We start from the raw sequence: 24,643 nt of genomic DNA, 5'->3' as shown, positions 1-24,643 counted from the left end.
ACAGAATCCCCTTACATTCCTTTTCCCTAAGCTTTCTGCCAAATCTCATGGTCTTTTTTGCTGATGGAGTTGCTTGGTTGGAAAACACCAAGTAAGTGTTTTCCCAAATTACTGTTTCTGGGGTAAAGAATGAACCTTAAAGCTCAAACCAGAAAAAGGTCCTTCACTGAGTGCATCTGTTCACAAAGTGCAGGACTTTGGGGTCACTCTAGACCTGGGACTCATCAGTTACGATCCTTTAAGATCTTTTAAACATATAATTTATATATATATTAATAGAGATTTTGGATTTTACAGCACAGTCGAGCATCTTCCAACACATCCAAACTGTTTAAATGTCCAGATTGAAGAGTGAAGTTAAAATTGGATTCATCTTGTGTTTCTGGCATCTTATTTGGCAAAATCAAAAAAGCAAAGAGACCAATTAATGAATTTATGGAGAATTTTAAAGAAAATTATGATAAATGAATCAAGGCATCAATGGAGTTTAAAAACACCCACTGTCATCCACTTAAAACATAACGTCTGAGCTTAATTCATTTATGGCGCATAGCTTTCTGCTGCATCAGCATCCTCTGTGAATTGTCTGACTAATAAACACTCTCCCCACTGTCAGATGACCATAGGTGTCTTGACGGGGGCGAAGGGTGGCCGGTGTTTCCCGACATGAGTCGAGTGGCTCCGAGTGTGAGCAGAGCCCGACATATTCTGAACATCTTCCAAATGTTGAGCCCGAGTCGTGAAGTGCTGCTCTTGAGGGGGGCGAGGTTGAACGGGAGGTAGACGACGAGGGAGAAAACAGGCACCATCCACACAGATTTTCACCTCTGAGCGCATCCCGACATCTCCGCAGACTGCACCGCAGCTCCATTCAGCCACGTAAAGGTAGGTGAGATACTGAGCGGTGATTTTTTTTTCCTTTCTCCCAACATGCATGTGCGGATGCGTCCCCTATAAATTTGCCTGGTGCGTGACGGGTTAAATTCTGCAGTTTTTTGGTTGATGCGCTTATCGGCTATCCCGGCCCGGGGGTGACTGATGAGACTTTGAGCTGTGAGATTTATCACCAACTACACATCAAAGTGTCAGCGACGAAAGGTGTGAATATACGTTCGTCCCCTTTACTGACTGAACGGTCCTGAGATGGAGCCGGCTTTGCTTTTATTGGATATTTGAGGTTAATTTTACTTATTTCACAGCCTCGTGGTGAGTTTGAAATGGTCAGAAATATCAAGCAGATTTATTATTGAATATGTTTATTTTGACATAATTTGCATGTAAGCAGCTTAAATAACAACAGTTAGGTTCAGTCTACATGAAAACATAAAAAAATGAAGTATTATTATCATTGCTACTATTATTCTAACCGTAGGAAAATTACATATATATACACATATATAATGGTCTTATCTCATTTTCCATAGAGTGCCTTAATGAAGTTGATGTAGCCCAATAGGCTTTTTACGCTTAGCACTTAAAAGCTTAATAGCATCCTCTATCTGCTCCAGCCTGAAGGCTCTCTGGCTGTTGCCTCAGCCTGCAGTGTGCTGCTTATAGACTGTGGTCAGAGCTGCATGAAGGGCCTAAACACATGAGAGCAATGGCTCTCATCAGCTGATCCAATCCTGTCTGCCTTATTGTCTTTACCATAAGTCATATCCACATCCTCTGATCACCTTTTCTAGCATGTTTGTCAATACAGCGTGTAGCTCCTCTGCCCTCTCTCCACTCCTCCCTCATGTCTGCTGATTTTAATGAATCTGACAGGTGCAAGCAATATGGTGGAAACCTGTCTTATCCATTAGTTCAGTGACAGTGCCAGCCAGGCTTTGAGAAAAATAGGTTGTCGGCTGCTACAGGCTTCTTCTCAAAGATCAACTTTAGAAATTATACATTTGGATTTTGTCTAGACAAGATTTTCTGGTTGGTTGAGTCCTTTTCCCTGCATCATCTCTTTCTGCTGTGTTGATCTGAAACATGAGACAAGCTGTAGTGGTGCAGAGGCTAGTAGTTGGAACAATCAGAGTGGAAAATGTGAAGTTTTTGAATTTTCAATGCACCTCATTTTAGTGAAGGGAGACCCCATATTTGTTTGAAAGTGGTGCACCTAAATTAAACATCCAGCCACATTCACGTGTGTGTCTCTTGGTGCAGCAATACTTTTTTCCTCCTTTTTTTGATTCTTCATGATTTATAAATGTCTAGTGCTGAGAGAAGAGGGTACAGTATGTGCATCTGTGTGTGTGTGCGCCTGTAAATATGTGTTTGTGCTCACTTCTGGCATGCATCTTCATCATCAGGGGGACTTTACTTCATGGAGGGTCATTTTTCCTCATCACTTATGCAAAGAGAAGGAGTGAAAATGAAAAAGAAATGATGAGGTGTAAAGACACAGAGATAGCTTTGTTAGGTCCCCACATCTGCAGTCATTGAAGGCATCTCCGCCTCTTTAAAGCCTGCGGACAAAGACCTGTCTGTCCTTCCAGTAAACAGGGAGTTTGGAGTTTGAAGGAACACAGGCACAGGCTTTGATTTCAGAGTGGGATGCACGGACTTGGATTATATAAGATAAGGAGGAGGAGAGGATGAAAGAGACATGATAGAACGAGATAGAAAGGGATCCAGTGAGAAACGCAAAGAAAAGGGAAATGAGAGAGATGCCCCGAGACATGGAGCAAGGGGTTCAGACTGACAGGAATCATACTAAGAAGACAAAATGTGGGGTAAAGCAAACAAGAAAACAAGACATGATGCGGAGCTGTCAAACAGAAGCATAGAAAGTTAAGGAAGACAGCAGAAGAGGACAGGGATGCTTAAACAGGGTTGTGATTGTGATAGAAAGTAACAGTTGAAGATGTGAGAATGTGTAACAGACGTGAGAAAAAGGGAGAAAAAGCAGAGACAGAAGAGACAGAGTGCAGAATCCAGTGAGGTAGAATAAAGACTGAGTAAAGCTAAGTGAAGGGAGAGAAAGTGCGGGAAGGATAGCAGATGGCGTGTCCATAGTTTACAGCCCAAAGGACAGCGTATGAATAAGCTTATAACATAGCTTATTGCATGTGTTTTTGTTGTCTGTGCTCAGTGGGGCAGACCTTGTAGTGTTCAGTTTGGTCTCAAATGTTCAAAATCACACAGAAACCAAGGAGAAGACTTTGGATTTTTTGCTTCTCAGATCCTGCACAGAAAGACCAGATTGGCCTTGGTGACTCTGTGAGGCCTCCTGCTGAGACGAACAGATGGACCTGGTTCTCTTCTTTCTTTCATCATGGCCAACCAATCCTGCGTCTCAGATTGCTATATTAATTAAATGCTGACGGCTACTGGGGGTCAACAGTCTTTTTTTTCGGGAAGTTATGATGCAGTGGCCTCAAAGAAGGGTTCACATCCTTAGAAGATTTCCCAAAACAAAGATGGGGACTACAGTAATATAATTACAGTGTAATTTGAGTTTTACAGATGACTGTAGCATAGGCAGGTGACTGTAAAGGACACTAAGGTTTTGTTTGCCAAGAGACACTGTTCAGTGTGATGCAGTTTTGTTCCGTATTTTGTTTCAGATACAATAAAATCAGTGGGCTTTTGGGCTTTCTGCCCAGAGTGTGGTGTGAGTATGTGGCAGACACAGTGCAGAGGGCTGTATGAGGCCTTCTGTGAAACAGCAGCTCTGGCTGTCAGATTATGACACTGTGAAATGTTAATTATTCTCATTCCACAGTAAGGAACAATATGGACCTCTCTGCTGTTTCTCTTTAAAAAATATCTTCATGTTAAACATATACAAGGACAGACAAGTGGCAGACACATAGAAACTGAGCTGAGAGGTTTAGATACATACACAAACGCAGTGTGAAGATAGCTTAATGCTGCATAATTTCCAGCGGGAATAGGATCTCTTATGATGTCTGCTGTGTTACAAAGAGACACTTTAATCTTAGCTGCATGTTTATTAGCTGCTGCAAAGTGTGACTGTGAGCACTGCAGGTGTTCCCTCCCAGTCCCCTCCTGGGCTTTGTAAATGAAAACCGCAGCAAAACTCTTTTGCACAAACTCTTGATGCGTTGCCTCAGATGCCGCGGTGTAGCACAAGGCAGTTCAAATCACCATAATCCCCTCAGTGTTGCCGTTAATCGCGATCCTTCTCAGACACCGTCACCAGGCCTTGAGGAAAAGACGTTTTCTGGACATTTCCTTTTGGACACTCAGCCATGTCATAACTCAGATCACCACGATTTGAATTATCTTGTGGGTCATGAATTATTCTGTGTTTAAATTCAGGCGTATAATCAATGGACAGTCCTTATCCTTGACAGTGATCCAAAGCCAGGTGGCCCTGGTAAACATGCACATGCACTTAAAAGAGAAGGTCCTCTTTAAGTATCATGTTCTGTGAAACCTGTGCTTATTTTGGCATGCTTCTGGCCCCCTGTTGACTATTTTTGGGTATGACACTGCTTTCTGGTATTTTTTCTCTGCTGTCCTTTCATTGTTTGTTTTGGTCACCTGGTACTGTTCAGTCATAGTTCGGGAAGTTAGATTGGGAAATGTTTGGTAGTTGTACATTTATTAGCTCTGAGCTCCAGCTGCCTCATATATTTACATGTTATTTGAATTTAAAAGTAATAGTGAATTTTCTTTCTGTGGATGTGTAATATAATTGCAATGGCATTGCTTGTGGTTGATTTTGCCCTTCTGTATTTTGTCGTTTTACAAAAAAGGACTCCATGAGAATGACAACAACAGTAAAGAAGGTTCAGCTTTACTCCAGCTTCTGACTTTCTTTTGGAGTTTGTTTGCTATCTGTCAATTTGTGTATAGACACACACATTGAGGGCAGAATATTAAGATATAAATGGTTGTTGGTATGGGCTTTAAACAACAGTAACTTTGACTGATTTTACATTGGGCTCATGTATGGTATTAAGTTATAATGGCACTGTCATTGGCTTTCTCTACAAAGGTTGCACCACAGGCTGTTTTTTCTTATGTCTGAAGTTCAATAAAAACCTCCAGGCAATGGCAGATAAATTGAATTTACAGGGACAGCATGATACTCTGCAGATAATCTCTTCAGGGAGGTTTTTCTTCTTTTGTTTTTTTAGATTTTTAGTGTGATTAAATAGCCTAATTGAATTCTTAGGGCACCTTAAAGAATAAAATAAGGGAGAGACAGAAAGAAAGTCAAGGTTGACGTCGAAGACACTGTTTTGTATAAATAATGAAACAGATTCATAGAATTATTATGAGGTTGACGTGCATACTTTCGCTTTACAAGGATACTTTCCTGGCATAGCCTATAGATAACCTTGGCTACATGTTACATAGATGCTTCTCTGTCCGACTGTGAGCACTGCAGGTGTTTCCTTCTGGTCCCCTCCTGGGCTTTTAAAATGGAAACCACAGGAAAGTTTCTTTTGCTCCAACCTCTTGATGTATTGCCTCTGATGTCTCAGCATAGAAGAAAGCCATTCACATCATCAATATCTCCTTAGTGCAACAATTAGTCAGGATTCTTCTCAGAGACCTTCACAGAGCCTTTCATGTTTACCCTGTTTCCTTTTCCCAGTCTGGAAGTTTCCTGTTTGAAGCTCCTTCAAAGCAAGGCATTTTTTAATGCAATCACTGTAGCTGGAGATTGATACTGTGAGGGACATTTTACACTTTAGATTATTGACTGTGACATTACTGAATGGAAGACAACTTCTGAATAATGTGTGAATATATTGTGTCATGGCGGCCGACAGTTTTCTATTAATAATTTTACATCTTTTCTCTAAGTCACTCTACAGTCTGGTAAAGATAAAGATATAAACTAGATTTTACCTCTGCTGGGAAGATGTGTGTGAGAGTGCATATGTCTGCAGAACATCTCCCAAATAATGAACAGATTTTCATTAGATTTGCTGCACAGATCAGCTTTGACCCTTGGTTTGCATGATCTCCAAGAAATTTCTGTCTATGTATGGAGACAAAAAAATAATTTAGGTTCTTATGCTGATTTTCTATTACCATGTTTCTTTCTAGACGCAGAAGAATCTGCCAGGATGGTGACAGTCACTGTGATCACACTCAGCTTCCTGGTCACTATAGGTATGTGAAAAGAAAAATTGTAAAACTCCTTTTGTCTAATAGACAAAAGTAATCCAGAAGAAAATCTATATAGATATATAGCTATAGAAAATCAAAAACACTGATTTATTTTAATAGAGAAGAAACATGCTCACAGTGTAAAGAGTCCAAATATTACTGATATCACTTTTAATTAGATTTTCTTTCATCTTTGTTCACAGTTCTTTCTGCCCCTGTGAAAGGTAAGACTTTTGTGTACCAGCGTATCAGATACAATTCGGAGTTTATCACTCATCAGTGTTAAATAATGAGCTTTCCTTATTTTCTTATGTGTTTCTTAATGCTCCGTCCTTCCTTTGTCCTTCATGTAATCCAGTCGACAAGGACTCAGGACTCAGGAACGTTACCTTGTTCCACGGGGAGGATTTTCACATCATGCTGCCCTCGAACAAGTCGGACGTCTTGTTTCAGAACATGTCTGTCCCGCGGTCGGCTGATGTGGTTCTGATGCGAAAAGGTGTTCCGGTCAGCAATCGGACCAAACTCAACATCCGTCTCAGCCACCTCATCATAGAGTCTGTGGGTGAGGGAGATGAGGGCGTGTACGTGGTGAAGAATTCAGAGAAGCCAGAGGATGTCAGACGCTTCAAGCTTACAGTCCGAGGTACTGGATGACACATTAGGAATGGCAATGTAGTTCAACTGACACATTACACTCTTGCAGATAGAACTGGATTTTTCATTCGAAACTCAAAATTGAAACTTAAAATCTTCTAGAATTCTCAAATTCATAAAACTCTAATTCATATTAGTACCAGTTCCTTTTGGATTGGTTTGGATTACCTTATCTTTGATACTCAGTGGGTAATTTACAAGTCTTATGTCCATGTAATAAATTATAACTCTAATAGTGTTTTTATCCATTAATACAACTTGAAATTCAGTACAATACAGACGACAGAAATAGCATTTTAGATCCAAAATAATTAATTGTACAAGCATTTTTTTTTAATTGCATAATTTTTTAAAATTTTTATATATAAAAGTTTCAAATTACAGGGCTGCAACTAACATTTATTTTCATCACCGAATAGTCTACCCTTTATTTTCATGATTAACTGTTAATTGTTTGGTTTATAGAACATCAGTAATAATAATAATAATAAAAAAATGCCCATCACAATTTTACAATGTGACGTCTTCACTTTCCTGAATACTGGACATTTTTACATGAAAATTAATGAATAAATGATTATTTGATAATCAAAATTGTTAATTTTTAAAATTAATTTTGATGGAGTAATTGATTGTCTAATTGTCTCATCACCTAAAGTAAATACTAAGTGTGAGACCTTTACTTGTTACAGAGTATTTCCACAGTGTGGTATTGTGACTTTTATATCAATCAGAACACTTCCTTCACTTCTGGACAGCATCAGAGCTACAACCCCATGTTGAAGAATAAGCCTCTTATATCTGATCTGGACTCAGAATCAGCACAGTGTCATTTCTTCTGCTTTAATCATGCAGTCAGCAGCCAAATAAACCACACACACACACACACACACACACACACACACACACACACACACACACACACACACACACACACACACACACACACACACGTGAAAGAAGATGGGAATGACTCAAACTCAGTCCATCTGAGTGGGCTCAAACCCAGCATGGATAAAGGTGACTGTAGTGTAGCAGTATGTGGGAGATGTGCCATATGGAAGGAGTAATGTGTTGTGAGGTGATGAAGGTGTGTGTGTTTGTGTGTGTTTGCATATGTCTGTGTTCTCAGAGTGCAAGAGCATGCCGGAGCTGCCAGGCAGTAATTATGCAGCTCTTAAACCACCAGCCCACTCCCCTCTCCTTCCCTCCCCGCTGTTTTCCTGTCTTTATCTAGTCTTTACTGTCTTTTCCTCTCTTTGGTTTGTATCCCTACCCTTTCATTCCAGCCATCCTGATATTTTTGGATCAGTGCTCCTTCGTTTCTCTCCAATCTGTCCCCTTTTCGCCACATCTGTCAAGCCATTCCTTCATCCTTCTTCTATCTTTACTTCCTTCACCTGAAGCACATAAACTCTCTCTCTTCCTTCACTCCTTTTTACTTAAATGTCAGGCAATTTCCCGTCTGCAGTAATTAACCGTGTTGCTTCCGTACACTCAAGAACAAAGTGTTTACCACCCTCCTTTTGCCTTCTAGATTGCTCCAACGAGCAGAGCGTTAAGTACGGAGACAATTACCACATTCCGCTGCAGGGGGTGACTCCTCCTATCACCCTGGAGTACAGGCCCAGTGCTGTGGAGGCCAACCAGACATCTAGGTAGAGTCAACAAAATTACTCAGATTTTTTAATCCAAGAGAATCTGTAATGACATTTTCCCACCATGATGCAAATGCACTGAGACAGCCTGTCTCAGAATTAACAAAAGGTTTAAAAAAAGTTCATCCTCTTTGACTTTCCCTCCTGCAGACCAGCTCTGGTGCTGTTGACCAGTACAATGATGTCCAGGGAGGGCTACCAGGGTCGTATCAGCGCCAATGAGCACCACGTCACCCTCAGTACTGTCACGGGTGCTGATGCGGGTAGCTACACTGTCAGGGATGCCGAAGGTGTTATCAAAAAGAAAGAGTGTCTCAACGTCAAGGGTGAGAGGACAGACGAAGACAGATCACATACAGTGCCTTGCAACAGTATTCATACCCCTTGAACTTTTCTACAGTTTGTCATGCTGCAACTACAAACTTAAATGTATTTTATTGGGATTTTATGTGATAGACCAACACAAAGTGCTGCATAATTGTGAAGTGGAAGAAAAATTATACTTTGTGTTCAAGATTTTTCACAAATAAACGCCAAAATTTTAAATCTAACTTTTTGGCCTACATGCACCATATGTGACGAAAACCTAAAACTGCACATCAACCTGAACACACCATCCCCACCATGAAACATGGTGGTGGCAGCATCATGCTGTGGGGATGCTCTTCTTCAGCAGGGACAGGGAAGCTGGTCAGAGGTGATGGGAAGATGGATGGAGCTAAATACAGGGCAATCCTGGAAGAAAACCTGTTTTCCCCTGGGCAAGAGGTTCACCTTCCAGCAGGTCAAAGACCCTAAACATACAGCCAGAGCTACAATGAAATGGTTTAGATCAAAGCATATTCATGTGTTAGAATGGCCCAGTCAAAGTCCAGACCTAAATCTTACTGAGAATCTGTGGCAAGACTTGAAATTGCTGTTCACAGACGCTCTCTGTCCAATCTGACTGAACTGGAGCCATTTTGCAAAGAAGAATGGGCAAAAATTGCAGTCTCTAAATGTGCGAAGCTGGTAGAGACATACACCAAACGACTTGCAGCTGTAATTGCAGCGAAAGGTGGTTTGACAAAGTATTGACTCAGGGGGGCTGAATACATACGCACGCCACACTTTTCAGATTTTCATTTGTAAAAAAATCTTGAACACCAAGTATCATTTTCCTTCCACTTCACAGTTACGCTCTACTTTGTGTTGGTCTATCACATAAAATCCCAATAAAATACATTTAAGTTTGTGGTTGTAATGTGACAAAATGTGGAAAAGTTCAAGGGGTATGAATACTTTTGCAAGGCACTGTACTTTTTCTTCTCCCATGCTTGACAGGGTTTAAACGACCAGCACCTCCCATCAGGATGTAGTTGTTGTTGTCCTTCTGGTTATTATGCTCTTCTTGTCTGCAATAATGGTTTTTTAAAGACCCAAACGTTAATGGGCTCTAGCAGGCTAATGCATTTTAGATGATCCGTGGGCCTGTAAACAGAGACGTGATATATTTATTCTCTGCTTTCCCTTCTCCTCCGTCTTTCTGTGTTTCAGCGCACCAGAACTTTCTGTCCGTCCCGTATGGTAAAAGACTGAAGATCAACCTGATACTCAACAGCTCCTTGGTCCACCTCTACTACAGCCGTAACAATGAACCCACAAGCCATCTGTTGCTGGACAAGGGAGAATTTACAAGTGTAACTGGAGCCTCTCATTTCTCTTTAGTCCTACCACTGTAGTGATTATTTGTTTTCTGTATTTTACATCAAAGATTAAAAAAAAATGATGTAAAAAGGGGCTGTCAAAGGGGTTTTAACTTTTTAATCACTTTTTTTTAAGTGAATTGTGAACATGTCTGTGTTTCCATTCTAGGCTAAAGAGGAGCTGGGTCTCCAGGACCGTCTCTCTATGGAGGGTTCATTGGTTTTTCTAGACCAGGTCAGGAGCTCAGATGCAGGCCTGTTCAGAATTACTGACATACTGGGATTCCCTGTGTCCAGCATCCACCTGACAGCACAACGTAAGGAGCAGAGGAATGATTGAAAAATGGGAATAAAGGGCAGGTTTATTTTGCTGTTGTAGCTGCTGAAGAGTGGTATCAAAGCACAATAGGGCCAAAACAATAGCTTTGTGGCTAAAAGTAAGGAACAATTGCTTTCCTCTGTGAACTGTATTCTTGCATTGGAATTTCAGCACGTCAATGAAAGGTCAGATGAATTATTTACTCTCCCACTCATCTCCTTCTCTCCCCTTTCCCATGCAGCCTACAAGCTAGAGTCACTGTATGTGGCCATCATTGCCCTGTTAGGCGTGCTGGTTTTCCTTCTGCTGGTTTGCCTGCTGTCCTGCCTGATCAAAGTGAAGAAGAGGGCCAAGAGGGCTGCTGCCCTGGAGAAGATTGCCCAGAACGCTGGCAAAGAGGACGAGGGAGAGGCCTTCAGACAGGTTGGAGGAACAAATATACAACTGGCCATGTGATGATGAGGATGATGTGTATCCTGATATAAGGACAGACTGACTGTTGTTTTGTGTCTCTTTGTGTGTCTTCATAGGTGGTGAAGAACATCACCAAACTCAGTGAAGAATCCAAGCATTCCCAGGCTGACACTACAGAGAAATCTCAGAGCACTGAGGTGGACATTAAAGTAAGGATAAGTGAAATATTTCTCCTAAAACTGCATCTTTGAGAGGTTTTAATAATGTCTCAATTTTTATGCTGTTTTCTGCATTCAGACAGCTGCAGCTTGTTCAAAATGCTGCTGCTAGAGTCCTCACTAAGATCAAGAAAGAGGATCACGTCAGTCCAGGTCTCAGATCTTTGCAGTGGCTTGCTATGTCACAAGGAATTTATTTTATACCATTACTATTGGTTTATAAAGAATTTATTGCTTTAGGGCCAAAATAAATCCCTGACCTCCTGCTGCAGACATCTCAGGTCTTCTGGGACAGGTACATTTACTGTCCACAAAGTCAAACCTAAAACGGAGAAGCAGCATTCAGTCTTTCTGTACCAAACTCCCAGAAAACCTGAGGTCTTGTCCAACTCTCAGTTCTTTTAAATCAAGGCTGAAAACCTTTCTGTTTGCCGCTGCCTTTTATTAAATTGAATCTGGGTCTATTCATTCATATCTTGCACTGTACTAAAGCTGCACTGGGACCTTTATTCCCATTTTATCCAGTTTTAACTTATTATTATCTTCTAGTTTATTTTACTCTTTTTAAATCCTATTTATATGTTCCTTTTATATTGCCTTGTATGTCCCTTATATCTTGTATTCATATTTTGTCTTCTGTAAAGCACTTTGGATTGCCTTGTTGTACAAAGGTGCTATACATATTAACTTTACTTGTTTTTTGTCTAAACTCAGGGTCTGGAGGTTTCCTCTAAAGAGGTTGGAATTGGTAATTTAGAGACCAGTGACTCTGGCGTTGGCTTTAACACTGCCCTTCCACTGGACACTGACACTGATGCCCCTGATCAAATCCCTGACTCTGAGGCTGTAAGCATCTCTGTTGCTCCTGAAACCAAACCAAGTCCACCATCTGCCGCTGAGTCCCAGCCAAGCGCTCCACCAGCTATGGAAATTAAGCCCAGTCCAGTAGCTGAAACTAAATCCAGCCCAACACCCGAGACCAAGAAAACCCCTGATCAGCCCATGGAAGCAAAGTTGGATGTGCCCAAACCAGGAGAAGTTAAGCTTAGCCCAGCCCCGAGCCCTGAGCCCAAGGCTGGTCTAAGTCCAGCTGATCCAAAGCCTGCACCCAGCCCAAGCCCGGAGCCGAAAGCAGCTGCTCCTAAAGACCCAACACCTGAAAGTAAGAGTGCCCTTACTCCCACACCTGAGAGCCCCAAACCAACCACACCAGAACCCATCACTAATGGTACACCTGAGCCAGATTCCAAACCAAGCCCAGATCATGCTGATATTATCGGAGGCTCAGGTCCAAAAGCAGCCCCCGCTAAAACCCCTGAAGTGGAGCTGAAATCTGGTGGTTCCGTGTTAGAGGTCAGCAAAGACGGCACCGTGGCTGAGGATTCAACCACCACCTGAGGACTGCCCCCTGCAAAAACACGAGGGAAGCCCCACAGATCTTCTCCATCTACCACCACTGTAGACAATCGAACACCCCCTACCAGATAATCAAGAAACCACTGAAACTGGGGCGAGGGCTTTGGTTAAACATGTTTAATGCCTGAACACAATATTACTTTGATAACGGTATCTCACTTTTAAACATTTTAGTTGTACTCACCTCGCTGGTGTTTTTTTTTTTTTTTTTTGGTAGCTTCACAGTAAAACTGCCAGACTTCAAATGAAATCCTTTGCAAAGTTTACATAATAACATAATGAGGTACCCAGAAAAGTTTACAAGATTTTGTTGAAACAATGGCATACTAGAATTTCTTTTTTGACCTTCACTAACCCTCTTTTCCCATTTAAAAGCTTTAAATGTTCCTCTATCAGCATGCGGACAAAACAGACAAAATGCATGCAATTTTCAGCCAGTCATCTCAAACCTACTGCAATGTGCAATGACATTCTTTTGATTGGACATAATCAAAACAGAAATGAAAACTCTTTTGATTACACAAGCCCTGTTCTGTTGTAGGCATTTTGTACATAACTAAAATGTGGGTGTTGTATGCTTGTGCCAGTCCTCTGGCTTTGGAAACATCTGCAATACTGAGTTTTGCATAACTTTAGCCTCACAAGAAAACTTACTAATAACACCAACCCCACTATTTATAGTCTCCGAGACTGAGATTCAAACCCCCAGTGGATATCTCAGATGATTAAAATGTGTTTTGCTGACTGATCCCTAAAGTCGGGATCAACCACTTTATTGTCTTTGATCTGGATTTTTTACGGTGGCTCTACAAAAATCCCATCACTCTAACAGTTTAATAGGAAACTCGTGCCAGCAGAAACTCCAGGCACTGAATGGGACCACCATGTTCCCGCTGTATGCTGGGCTTTCCGGTGAAATACTGAATGAAAGTGTTTGGTAAGTTCAAATAGTTAGAATGTGCTTGTTTTTTTTCTTTCGTTTCTTCATTTCTTGTCTTTGTCTAAGCCTTTCTTTGGTCTGTCATCCCTTCTTTTTATCCTCCTTCTTTCCTTCCTTCTTTCTCTCCTTCCCTTTCTGGGCATAATTTTAAACTACTAACTCCTTGACTTAGTTCACACTACATGTGTAGTATAAATTATGAGGCCTTTGTCATTGCCACAACATTGTCTGTCCAGAGCTGTTCTATGTGAGTTTGCAGGTATGTGGATGTTCAGTGTACACAATGAATCTTAGTTGAAACTCTTGTATGGTAAAGAGGAGGTGTGCAGATACATTTCTCATGTGACAAAATGCATGTCTCTACCTCATGTTCTAATTGACCACTGAAAAAAAACAAAACAAAACAAAAAACAATGACAGTCTAGGTTTGATGCACTGAAATCAACAAAAAAGCATTATGGATTTTTGAGAAAAGCACAATAAGACAGCCATGATCATTCAATCAAATGATCAGTGAAATGCAGGAAAATTGTAAGAAATAGATCCATTGGCAACCAACTGGCCTTTCTCAGTAGCTTTCCTGACTAATGGATTTTTCTAATAAATTAAATTAACATCAGGCGAGGTGTCAGCATTTTAACAAGCCATAAAACAAGATAGGTTTAGATGTCACATTTGATACTTTGATCAATATAATAAATAAAGTAAAACTTTAAAAAAAAAACTTCAAAATCAAGGTGCCTCATGTCAGATGGACAAACAGCATCAGATTTTAAGGTGACACATATTAAAAATGAATAACGGTAATCTAATGATTTGATAATGAAAAAACAGTGGAAATGCCTCATTTCCAGCCTGGAAGGCACCACAAACAGGAACCACAAACCCATTTTGGCAATACTGAAAATGATCTTTATATAGAAATACATACACATACACACACACACACCCCAGCCTTGTAAATATTGCATGTGTACGCCAGTTTAACCCCCTTAAGGCTGAATGTTTTTAGTGTATAAAACGGTTGTTGTATTATACTTAATAATAAAAAAGAAAACTAATTCAAATTTCTCACCAATGTTAAATCCAGAGCATAGACTATATACACATACTATATACTATTTACACTAATATTCACTAATGTCTTGAACTAATTTAAGAACCAATTATTGTAAAAATCCATCAAGTCTACATGAGATCTTTTTAGATCAATTATCTGCTATTCTTGCCATACAAACCTGATGATACTCACAGCTTACAGTATCTCTCACAGTATTTACATGTTGTATTAAAATGTTTAACCTATGTCACTTAAAGCATTGACTGCAGCATGCCCACCACATGTCCTGAACAACAGGCTTTTATTGTCCTAAAGCTGTTTCTGTGTGTGTCACCAGAGGAGTGATGTTTTAATGTTGCCATCATTGTGTGTCGGGGATTTGTGTGTTTAAGTGTGTGGCCCTATGATGCATGTATGTATGAGCGTGAATGATTTATGACTGTGTGTGTGTGTGTGTGCTGTTTGTACAAAATGAAACTAATGTCCTTCATGTGACCTTCTTCATCTGTTGTGAGTAAGGTATCCATGTGCCTGCTTAAACGTGTTGCAATGTGAAGAAAACAAGTGCTGTGCTGAAGTCATGAGTGTGAATGTGTGTAAAACCACAAAAAATTGTAAAAGATATTTTAACTTTGAGATATTTGAGTGATTCTCGTCTTTGCTTTAGTGCCTAAAATGTGTGTTGGAGAGTTGGCCTGTATTCTGTCGTTAGCCGACTTTCCTAATGGCACCTTTTTCTTAATAGGTAAGGGTATTCACAGATGTAGAACACGTTTGCACACCTGACTGTACAAAGTGGTATCACTGACTGGCCTATGATATTCTAATGTGTAGGAGCTACAGTATGTGACGTAAAACTGTTGAAATTGACGATGAAAATCTGATTACATGTAGCATAAGGAATGCTGAGTGTGCTTTATTTGAGAGTGAAGCTGTTTTCCATTGCACTGATCAAGTCTGTGGCACAGTTCAGAATATATGAGTGAATTGTTGATAGCAGCAGATGAATGGCAAAAGCTTTGTGTGAGTAACCCTGAGGGTTATGTTGTGATAAGCAGCTGGTGAGAGACGGCTGGAACAGCATTTTCATGCACCGCCACTACGCAGTGTTGTCAGTGATTGTAATACCAAGCCACTCAGAGTGAGTAGGGATGTGAGAGAGACGGAGAGTGCATTAGTGGGTCGGACGAGCCACTGGTTTACACATTAACAGTATCTCAGAGAAGGCTCAGTCTTGTGGGATTGGAGGTATTATACCTAACCCACTAAATAGAAACCACTACCGTTAATACACTGGCACTTCTTGCACTATGTGAGTTGTCTCTGCCCTGAACCTCTCCGTTTACATCTGCTGTTCTGGCCTGGGTTTGGTGTAACGTTCCTCACGTTCTCTCTGTACTCCCTTTTTGCACAACACTTCACACAGATGTTTTGTAAAGAAAACAGTTTTTCTTTATTTCATGTCTAAAGGAATACTAAGAATAAACAAAAGATTATGACATTTGCTGTGCTGTTGTCTTTGTCTTCCTACTCTCTGAGCAACAGCCTTGCAGAAGGACAGTTTAATCTCAGAGCAGTCCACTCCATCTCGGTCACTTATCTCACTCAATGTCAGCCATCATTTGTTCTGAGTGTCACGCGCCACTTTCTCACCCCAGGTCCCACTAATTCCATAACCTCGCCAGGACATGTCATAGCAGAGCAGGCACAACAGAGATATTTATAAACAGGCCAAAGGTCATATCATGTTGCTGTTGACACCTGCTATACACCCTGAACCTCCAGGCAGGCTACAAATTACCTTCCCCATGGTTTGTTTTCTTAAACTGTTTTACAAATACAAGTGCATTCCCATTCCACCACATATACTGTGCTGACTTTAAAAAGTATTCAAGTAATAACAGTAAAATGAGAATATGTGTATGAAAAATACACAGAAAATCAATGTTTGTGTTTTTCATGTTTTGTACTTTTTGTTGAAACATTACTCAAACTCAAACTGATAATCAAAATAGTTGCCCATTAATTTTCTTTTGACCGTCAAGATGATAAATTAACCAGTCATTCAGCTCTAAATCAGCTCTATAATGTAATAATAATGCTAATGTGAAATTAACTAATTGTACTGGACCATCAGTGTTCATGCTGGTAATAATAGGTCCTTATTATAGTGAAGGGTTAAACATCTTAAGTGGCGCTGTGTTCTTTCCATCGTCTGTGTCACATGGGTTATAGAAGGGGAACAGAGGAGCCATGACTGTTCCCATGGTGAAGGTGTAGATTGGTGCCATGGTAACAGCATTATAGAAAGACACCTCCTCCTTTTCACAGTCTAAGAACACGCCAATGCGGACAAGATGGACAGACACGTTGACTTTGGTGGGTTTTGGGTCTGTGCAGGCCAGGATGGATCCACCCTTCAGGGCCAGGGTCCAGAGGCCGCTGGAAGTGCCTGTAGCAGCCATCTCCCCTTTTGGGACATCTTCTCGTGCTACACCCAACCTCCATGCAGTTTTATGACCCACCTCCACCTCCCAGTAGTGTCGCCCTGTGATGAAGCCCTGATTACCCATTACACAGTAATAGTAGTGGAACCGTCGTGGGTTGGCCTGACAGTCCTTTGTGTCTTTATCCTCTTCAAACCATACTGAGGTGCAACACTGGGACAGGGACAGATTAGGGTGGGCCGTCTCAGGATCAAAGGTCATTGATGTAATATCTGTAGGTAAACAGAGATTAAGTAAGGTGAGTTCTGCTGTTGTTTTGCATGTGCTGTGTCAAATCAGATGAAATATGTACACATACTTGGGTAGAGGCAGCTTTTCATGTGCTTCCATATCCTGTACTGGATGGGCCCCACAAACTGGCCAGAGCGCACCTCGGTGTCCACCTCTGCTGGAAGCACAAAGCTGACCTGAGACCTGCTTAGACAAAATAGGAAAAGGGGAGGACTGAATGATGGATGATAGAATGTCAGCCCTGGTAGACACACCACAGAGAAGGTTATGGAGATGGATTGATCTGCAGGAGTAAGAGGAAATGCCAAGCACATAAACACATGAGATTAATGAGCTAAGGGGGAACAGCAGAGAAAATTAGTTTGGCAAAAACACACTTTGAGGAAACCTGCCTTTTTACAAGATCTTGAATTTCCTGCAATGAGAGAAATAGTTTAGGGAAAATTGTTGTAATTGATCCTCATCATTAGGAAAAATATACAGCATTTTAAAACAGCTGGTTATGGAACCATAAGGTGACTTTCTCTTAACACAAAGTTGTTTGGTCTTGTGTCGCCAGCTGTCGCCTCAGCCGCCTTATGCTGTCCATTCCTATTTGCTGACTAGTGCACTGGCTGCCTTTTGTCCTTTCACTTTTAAATGAGAAATTGATTTTGACTTGCAAAACCAGGCAAGTCAACTGTTCAGCCAATCAATGTCTATAAGTGATCACATAAGTGCCAATGAAGAGCTGCAGAACAGCTAACAGGGTGACTCCACAGTTCTGGGTTGTGGCCCCTTTGAGGTAAACCTGCAGAGTCACGTTGTTTTCCAGCAGCTTTAAGCTTGAAGGAGTCCATACGGGATCATCAGCGATGGTCAGTTATTTTTACATGTCACAAGTGAGGTGAGTAAAGTTTTGTCCCAGGTCCAAGGGAATGGTTACAGTGACCCCGGTCAGACCCACGTGTTCCTGGTCGGCTGTTGTGCCAAGACTTTTCCAGAATGGTTTATGGAGTCCAAACTATTCTCCACCTCCCCCATCCGCCCACACTCCCATTAGTTCACCTTAAGTCCAAATTTAAATCCTCCTCATAGACACACCCCAGCTTTCTATAACTATGGTGTATTCAAGTCAATGATAAGACAAACTCTTGTAATAATGTGATGTAATCTCTGGATGTTAATTTCTTCTTTTTCAGTGAAAACACTTCCTCACTTTGAGCAGCTTAGGACTGTCCTCCTCAGCCAGTTTGCTGTTGAGCACTGTGATTGCTCTCTCCAGGTCTTTCCCTTGCTCTGCAATTTTCTTCTCTCTCTGCTTCAGCTGCTTCAGTTGTTTCTGTCTCTCCCTCCTCAGTCTCTCCAGGTCCTTACACTCCTCCTCATCCAGGAAACGATGGAGGTTCTGAAACTCGGCTGTGATTTCTCGTTCAAGGTCATCAAACCTGTTCTGAAAGATGAAGGGAAAGTTGAGCAGTAGTCAAATCAGCCAGGGTGTGTGGACATGACCATTTTAAAAACCAGTTTCAGTAGAATTGCTATGTAAATTTAGTTTGTTTTGAACTGGAATTACTATGTATAATTTTGTTTTTTTTTTGAAGACGAGGATTAATAATGCAGCAACAATACCTCTACTTCCACTGACTCTGAGTATGTCTCTCTCTCTGCTTCTCTGCACTCATCTACCTCATGCTTGATTCTTTTAATAGCTTGGACAAGCCTTTGCTGTAACACACACACACACAACACACACAAAAGAGAAATGGAGAAAAAATACACATTGAACAGAAATGTTACTGTATTAATATCCCCCAAATTGAGTTAATTTGTTTAAAATATGAAATGTGAACTATAAATAAATACAGCCACATTATGAAAGAAAATATATCTCATGTCAGCTATGCTACATATAGCAGCAGGTGAAAACCATAAAACATGGCGCTTACCTTGTAATCACAGAGAAGGCTTTTATTGCAGTTGTTGTTGGTGTCTTTGGTGTGGTTTTGGTACATTCCAGTTTTCTGCAAAAAAGGAAAAACAAAAATTGAGAGGAGTACAATAAAGGTGACGGAGGGAGTATGAGGGAGGGAAAAAGTGAAGGACATGAAAGTGCAACAATACACAGAGGGAAAAGGAGACAGACAAGGTGAGAGGGAAAAAACACACACATGCCAGCACGGTGAAAACAACAGTCAGACTATGGTCAGACAAGTACAGGAACAATGACATACATCCAAGTAGAAAATTAACGAGAGAAAATGTTTTTACAACCACAGATCAGTAGCTGCAGCCTGACTTGTGAAAATATGGATCCATTAAAAGTAGAGTAGAGAAAAGAAGGGGTGGGAAAGAGGCAGATGACTGTAGCTGCCAGGAGGGCTGGCTGGCTGGCAGCAGCGATTTATGGCTGCAGACACAGAAGAGTCTATTTCTGTCTGCCACTGTCTTTGGAAACAAAGAATCTGGTGGTGGAGAGAGAGGCAGCTAGTCCGTCAGATATTGTGTTTCATACCGGCAGTTGTTTTGCCTGGAAGGGAGACAATACATGTTTATTTTTGCAAGGTCACTCTCTAATGTCTGGGGGTGTGCGAGGATCCAGAGCAGCAACTATGAGCTATCAAAGTGTTTGCTTTGATAATTGCATTAAAGGATGCTGTTTAGCCATCCATACCCTGCTGAGTTTCATATTGTTTGAGAGGAGGCATTGCCTCTAAATAACAGTCAGCATTTCTGCTCTCCTTCTTTCTTCAGGAGTAAATCTGCATCCCATCGTTCAGCCACAAGCCTCTTCTCTCTGTCTCTCTCTCTTTTTTTTTTGAACAGCCCTTAGTTTCTCCACTAAACTTTTTATATCTCTACCTCCTTCTTTGTCTCTGCCTGTCTCCCTCTCTTCCCCAAAACACAGAGACACACAGGGGAGTCTTGCTTTGGGTACGTGCACTGAAGCAGCATTACTCATCTCTGCAAATGTTCCTCATCTATAATTCATGGTGCTGGGTCCTGGCAAGTGACTGTGCTGAGCTAAGGTTGAGCTGCAAGCTCTACACTATGCGGCAGGTGGAGGGGACAGTGACAGGATGATTCTATAAAACACAAAGGCCCACTGCATGAAGTCATGGAAGCATGCACAGCAATTCCTGCAGCTGTGAATCAGTGTTGGTTATTAAATCTATACGAACTGCCTTGTCTTGTTTTTGTTTAATTTGGATTTGAAATCATAGAATTGATTTCTTACAATTTTATAACATCACCTCCTAATAATGTTCACAGCATGAAAATCTGACTTTTATATTTCACGTATATTTCACAGTACTGTTACAAACACAAACTAATACCAGCACAAAACATATGGAAAACAGTGAGTCATTAAGACTCTGTCAGTATCAAATTACAAAAAAATAAACATCAGCTCAACAAAACAAAACACGTAGTAATGTTTGCTTGTATTCTTCTGTCTACACATACATATTTATAGATAGATAAATAAATAAATAAATAAATAACGGTCCGCCCATCACGTCGCATAAAACCGACGTCACCACTGTAAACAAGAGCATGTCGCACAGACAGACTCAAGCAAGAGGTAACAGTAGTTTTTCATGGATAAAAGTGGCTTAGAAATTCATCGAAATCACGTTTGCATGATTTGAGATAAAATCTAGGTGATAAATCTCGGTGTATGTTTTCCAGCATCTCTACATCTTTAGCGAGCTAGCTAGTAAGCTAATGTTTCCCCCTTAGCTTAGCTTAGCTTAGTTTAGCATACAGCACATTAGCCAGTTTATCATACGCTGTTGTAATGTTGTGTTTCTTCTCACAAACTGACCGTGCTATATAAATGACCTTTCTATATATATCACTACAACTTCTGGCTGACGATACATTTCATTGATTGGTCGTTTGTGCGCTGTGTTTCAGAAATGAACGGCCAGGCGGACGTCGAAGTTGACTATAAGCGGAAATACAAAAATCTGAAGAGAAAATTAAAATTCCTTGTCTATGTGAGTATATTCACCACTATCATTTTGAGCGTGAGCTGTCAATCCTGAGTCGATATCTTACACGAACATATCATCTTCCTTATCTGCACTGTTTGGTATTACTTTCCAGGAGCAGGAATGTTTTCAGGAGGAGCTGAGGAGGGCACAGAGAAAACTTCTCAAAGTTTCCAGGGACAAAAGGTGACTTTACACTGTGTGAAATACATGGATGTTAAACAGTGCTATGTGTGTGCAGTTAACAACAATCTCATTCACACTTCCACAGCTTCCTTCTGGACAGACTGCTACAATATGAGAGGGTAGATGAAGACTCCTCTGGTTAGTGTGAACCCTCATTTCATTATGAATGAACAGTTTTTCTTCTTGTACAGTAACTGCAGCATGCAAGCAATCTTTTAATACGTGTTGGATCTACTGTACGGCTGCATCGGGTTTTCTTGTCTTCTGTTTCAGATTCAGATGCAACAGTTTCCTCAGAAAACAGTGAAGGAGAAGGCCCCAGGGAGAGGGAAAGAGAACGAGAGGGAGTAAAGAAGTAAGTTGGCCATTTTTACACAAAATTCAAACATAAGACCCTCAGTGAAAGGACGGTGCGATTGTCTTGTATAATCACCAAGCAGAACTGAAACTTAGGTCAATACAAGTAATTTATAGCTACCTGCAAACAGAATAGTCTTCTTGTTTGAAGTCAGTTGAATTTTCCCTTCTTTTTGTTTTGCTGACCGTGACTAACAATCTCCTGGACCACACTGAGTCAGTTTTAGAAAATGTATGGATTAGTGTCGGAAATGGAAACAGGAGGCCGAAACATAAAATTATGCATTTTTAAATTTAGCCAACTTCATGTAGCCTGTTGAACTAAATGTGGACAAAACATTTCATGCTCTGAATGCTTTTGCTGTTATAAACCTCACCGTGAGTGTTTCTTAATTTCTCATGTACTCCTTTCAGGCGAAGAAGTAGTCCTGGTGCATGTCTTCCTTCGTCATCCTCCCCTCATCTCTCGCTGCTGTCCCGTCCTGGTGTTAATCCTCTGCAGTCGTCAGGCTCTGGACCCTACCTCAACACTGTGAGTTTCAACAGTAACATTGCTGCCATGGTCATCTCCTCATCAGCAAACATAATCCCTGTTTTAATTTGGCATTATTTATATAATTTGATTGTTTTGTCTTTTTATTCATAAGTCTGTTTTATCTCCTCCTTTGTTTTTTGTTTGACGTCTATAATGGCTTCACTGTCCTTGCATTGTTCATTCTTCTGTGTATGTTTTTTGTGTTTTTTTTGTGTGTGTCTTTCTTGTAAACTGCCTATGCGTGTGTGCATGTGTGGTCATTTGGCAAACTGGGGCCTGTGTGTGTGTTGGGCAGATGCCCTTCCCACCAGAGTATTTGGCTCCCCCAGCTGAACGAATGAAGAAAGAGAGAAAAAAGACGCCTAAAAACAAGAAAGAGACTACGGGGAAGGTGAGAGAGGAAAACAGAAAATGGGATACTCAGAGATGATAATAATAATATAGATATATTGCTTACTTCTCAGATCCTATATATGAATGTGCCGTTTATAGTAGATGGTAGAGTAGGCAGTACTTTGGTCACACTATATATGCCTCGGTACAAGGAAGAGAAAAGCGTATCCTTTTTGCTCTCCTAGAGTCCCAAAGCTCTATATTGGGTAATTTTACTTTGTTCACAGTATTGCTGACAACTTTTTATAGTTTCTTATTAGTATTTTATTAATTTTTACTCAATGTAACCTCTAGTATTGAAATTGCAGGACTGATGTAGGAAATTCATTCCCCTAAGCATTTTCAAGTTTGGCACTCTGCTGAAATGACCTTCTGAACATTATGTCTATAAATTCATGTCACTACCAGTCAAAGGTTTTAGAACACTTCAATTTTTCCAGCTGTTTTTTAAAATTCGGTGTTTATGGAATTAAAACACAGAACATAGTTCTCACAAATGTGTGACTTGTAGTTTGCATTCAGCTTCTGTCCAGTTCATCCCACAACAGCTCCATGGGGCTTAAGTCTCGAGACCATGCTGGTCTTCTGTCATGTGAAGCCACTGTCAAGTTCTTTTCTTCAAATGGTTTTGGTCATTATCTTGCTGTTGGATAAACCAACCACTGACTTCCCGTGTTACTTAGATTTTTCTCACCATTCTGATAGCAACATTCAGGATTACTTCCTGCAGTACAGAATTGCCCTAATAATGCATCAGAGGGCACAGTAACACAGTTACTTTTGTGCCAACACTGCCTTCGTACAGACAGAGGGTTTGTAAGTAATCAGCAAAAGTTGGGACATCTGTAGGAATTGTTTGCATTAACTTTCAAGGCTTCGTTTACTTCCACTGTTGCATGAAAGCTGTAAGTTAACTGATTTCTTAATCCCTGAACTTTACATGATTTTTTATCTTGTGATAACCTTAATGTTTTTTCTTGGCCAGTTTGCCACTTTCCTTTGTACAATTTAAAGCCATCTACTGGATTAGAACTTCATATATTTCAATAAAAACTGGAAGGTGGGGGTGTTCTATAACTTTTGACTGGTGTTGTACATGCTGCCTGCTTTGTCCTGATATACTCTACATCTGTGACACAGCCATCTATCCATACCCTTCCATCCTTCATCATGCTGTATCTCCACCCCTCTCTCTGTCATTCCTAATATTCTTTGCTTCATTCTGACCATCTCAGGTTGTTGCCCCAATGGCAGCTAATTTCCCATCAGCCACCACGGCCCCTCCAACAGCCAGCGGCCCCTTCAGCTGGGTTCCCAGACAGATGCTTAGTGGAGATGCAGCAGAGGAGGAGGGGGATAGTGATGGAGACAGCGACAAAGGTGATGAAGACAGAGGGGAGGGAGACGAGGCTGAACTAGTCATTGACATCCCTAATGAGTGAGCCTGAGTATGTGTTTAAATGTAAGTAAGCAGGGGATAGTGGGGTTGTACATGTGTGTGTATGTGCAGGAGCAAAAGTGACTGGATGTGTTTCTGTATTCAGCTTCCCATTCCACATTTTCAAATGGGAGACACACTCCCCCCGGTGGACTTTTTCTTAACAGCAGCGTTGCTGTGAAAAATATCTCCCACTGAAATGTGGTTTTCTCATATTATTTTATCTGTGACAAAAGTACAGTTTGTAAGCTTTTAAGAAGAAAAATCTACTGCCACAGTTTCAAGCTGCCTGCTGATCATTTTTTGTCTCACAGTGCACAATTGTAACTACAGTTGCTGAGTTAGTATGATATAAATGTTTGAGAGTTTAAAACATTGAGTCTTGTTTTCTTGTTACAGGCAGTTTTTATACCTGTCACATGAACTTATACTATGTTGATATGTTTTTTCGTCAGATTGTCAAAAAGCAGTGGTTTTCTTGAAAATGAAAATATATTATTTTTGCACCCATCAAATTGTGTCAGAGAATAAAATCTGAAAAGTTATCATTATAGATGACTAAAGGTTT

The 24,643-nt window shown here is 40.8% G+C and overlaps 3 protein-coding genes across 5 annotated transcripts; 2 read left to right on the top strand and 1 right to left on the bottom strand.

Moving 5' to 3' along the window:
• Positions 1-767: 767 nt before the first annotated feature.
• si:dkeyp-77h1.4 lies at positions 768-12,550 on the top strand. 2 transcript variants are annotated; one of them, XM_041044195.1, is made up of 11 exons: positions 768-885; positions 6,022-6,087; positions 6,288-6,308; positions 6,443-6,730; positions 8,279-8,399; positions 8,550-8,725; positions 9,936-10,078; positions 10,254-10,401; positions 10,645-10,826; positions 10,934-11,026; positions 11,750-12,550. In XM_041044195.1, exons 2-11 carry the CDS (start codon positions 6,042-6,044, stop codon positions 12,431-12,433), a joined length of 1,902 nt encoding a protein of 633 aa, XP_040900129.1. In that variant the 5' UTR covers positions 768-885; positions 6,022-6,041; the 3' UTR covers positions 12,434-12,550. The 2 variants fall into 2 exon arrangements, with proteins under 2 accessions (XP_040900129.1, XP_040900131.1); XM_041044197.1 differs by lacking the exon at positions 768-885 and adding an exon at positions 1,151-1,206.
• A 3,166-nt stretch (positions 12,551-15,716) lies between these two features.
• On the bottom strand, positions 15,717-19,535 carry si:ch73-54f23.4 (zinc-binding protein A33). The gene is made up of 7 exons (XM_041043775.1): positions 19,443-19,535; positions 19,118-19,192; positions 18,801-18,896; positions 18,388-18,621; positions 17,567-17,604; positions 17,257-17,375; positions 15,717-17,170 (listed from the first exon to the last, which is right to left on the bottom strand). Exons 2-7 carry the CDS (start codon positions 19,181-19,183, stop codon positions 16,617-16,619), a joined length of 1,107 nt encoding a protein of 368 aa, XP_040899709.1. The 5' UTR covers positions 19,184-19,192; positions 19,443-19,535; the 3' UTR covers positions 15,717-16,616.
• A 1,155-nt stretch (positions 19,536-20,690) lies between these two features.
• Positions 20,691-24,620, top strand: ino80e (INO80 complex subunit E). 2 transcript variants are annotated; one of them, XM_041044333.1, is made up of 8 exons: positions 20,691-20,754; positions 21,090-21,172; positions 21,282-21,352; positions 21,438-21,490; positions 21,626-21,707; positions 22,124-22,241; positions 22,540-22,635; positions 23,873-24,620. In XM_041044333.1, the coding sequence occupies exons 1-8, from the start codon at positions 20,727-20,729 to the stop codon at positions 24,077-24,079; spliced, it is 738 nt and encodes a 245-aa protein (XP_040900267.1). In that variant the 5' UTR covers positions 20,691-20,726; the 3' UTR covers positions 24,080-24,620. The 2 variants fall into 2 exon arrangements, with proteins under 2 accessions (XP_040900267.1, XP_040900266.1); XM_041044332.1 differs by having other exon boundaries at positions 20,721-20,833.
• The last annotated feature ends 23 nt before the right edge of the window (positions 24,621-24,643 follow it).

The sequence above is a fragment of the Toxotes jaculatrix genome, chromosome 8, assembly GCF_017976425.1.
Source record: "Toxotes jaculatrix isolate fToxJac2 chromosome 8, fToxJac2.pri, whole genome shotgun sequence".
Taxonomy (NCBI): Eukaryota; Metazoa; Chordata; class Actinopteri; family Toxotidae; genus Toxotes; species Toxotes jaculatrix.
The sequence above is the reverse complement of the archived record's forward strand: the minus strand, read 5'-3'. Positions and strand labels throughout refer to the sequence as shown.

Bases quoted from the DNA above. Each gene is read 5' to 3' on its own strand.
- si:dkeyp-77h1.4 (XM_041044195.1), top strand. From the start codon at position 6,042: ATGGTGACAGTCACTGTGATCACACTCAGCTTCCTGGTCACTATAG. The intron at 8,726-9,935 runs GTGAGAGGACAG...TCTGTGTTTCAG, and splicing joins AGAGTGTCTCAACGTCAAGG to CGCACCAGAACTTTCTGTCC. The intron at 10,079-10,253 runs GTAACTGGAGCC...TTTCCATTCTAG, and splicing joins ACAAGGGAGAATTTACAAGT to GCTAAAGAGGAGCTGGGTCT.
- si:ch73-54f23.4 (XM_041043775.1), bottom strand. From the start codon at position 19,183: ATGTACCAAAACCACACCAAAGACACCAACAACAACTGCAATAAAAGC. The intron at 17,605-18,387 runs GTGAGGAAGTGT...CTCTCATTGCAG, and splicing joins ACAGTCCTAAGCTGCTCAAA to GAAATTCAAGATCTTGTAAA. The intron at 17,376-17,566 runs GTGTGTTTTTGC...ATTTTGTCTAAG, and splicing joins AAAAGGCAGGTTTCCTCAAA to CAGGTCTCAGGTCAGCTTTG.
- ino80e (XM_041044333.1), top strand. From the start codon at position 20,727: ATGTCGCACAGACAGACTCAAGCAAGAG. The intron at 20,755-21,089 runs GTAACAGTAGTT...GCTGTGTTTCAG, and splicing joins CAGACAGACTCAAGCAAGAG to AAATGAACGGCCAGGCGGAC. The intron at 22,636-23,872 runs GTGAGAGAGGAA...TGACCATCTCAG, and splicing joins AGAAAGAGACTACGGGGAAG to GTTGTTGCCCCAATGGCAGC.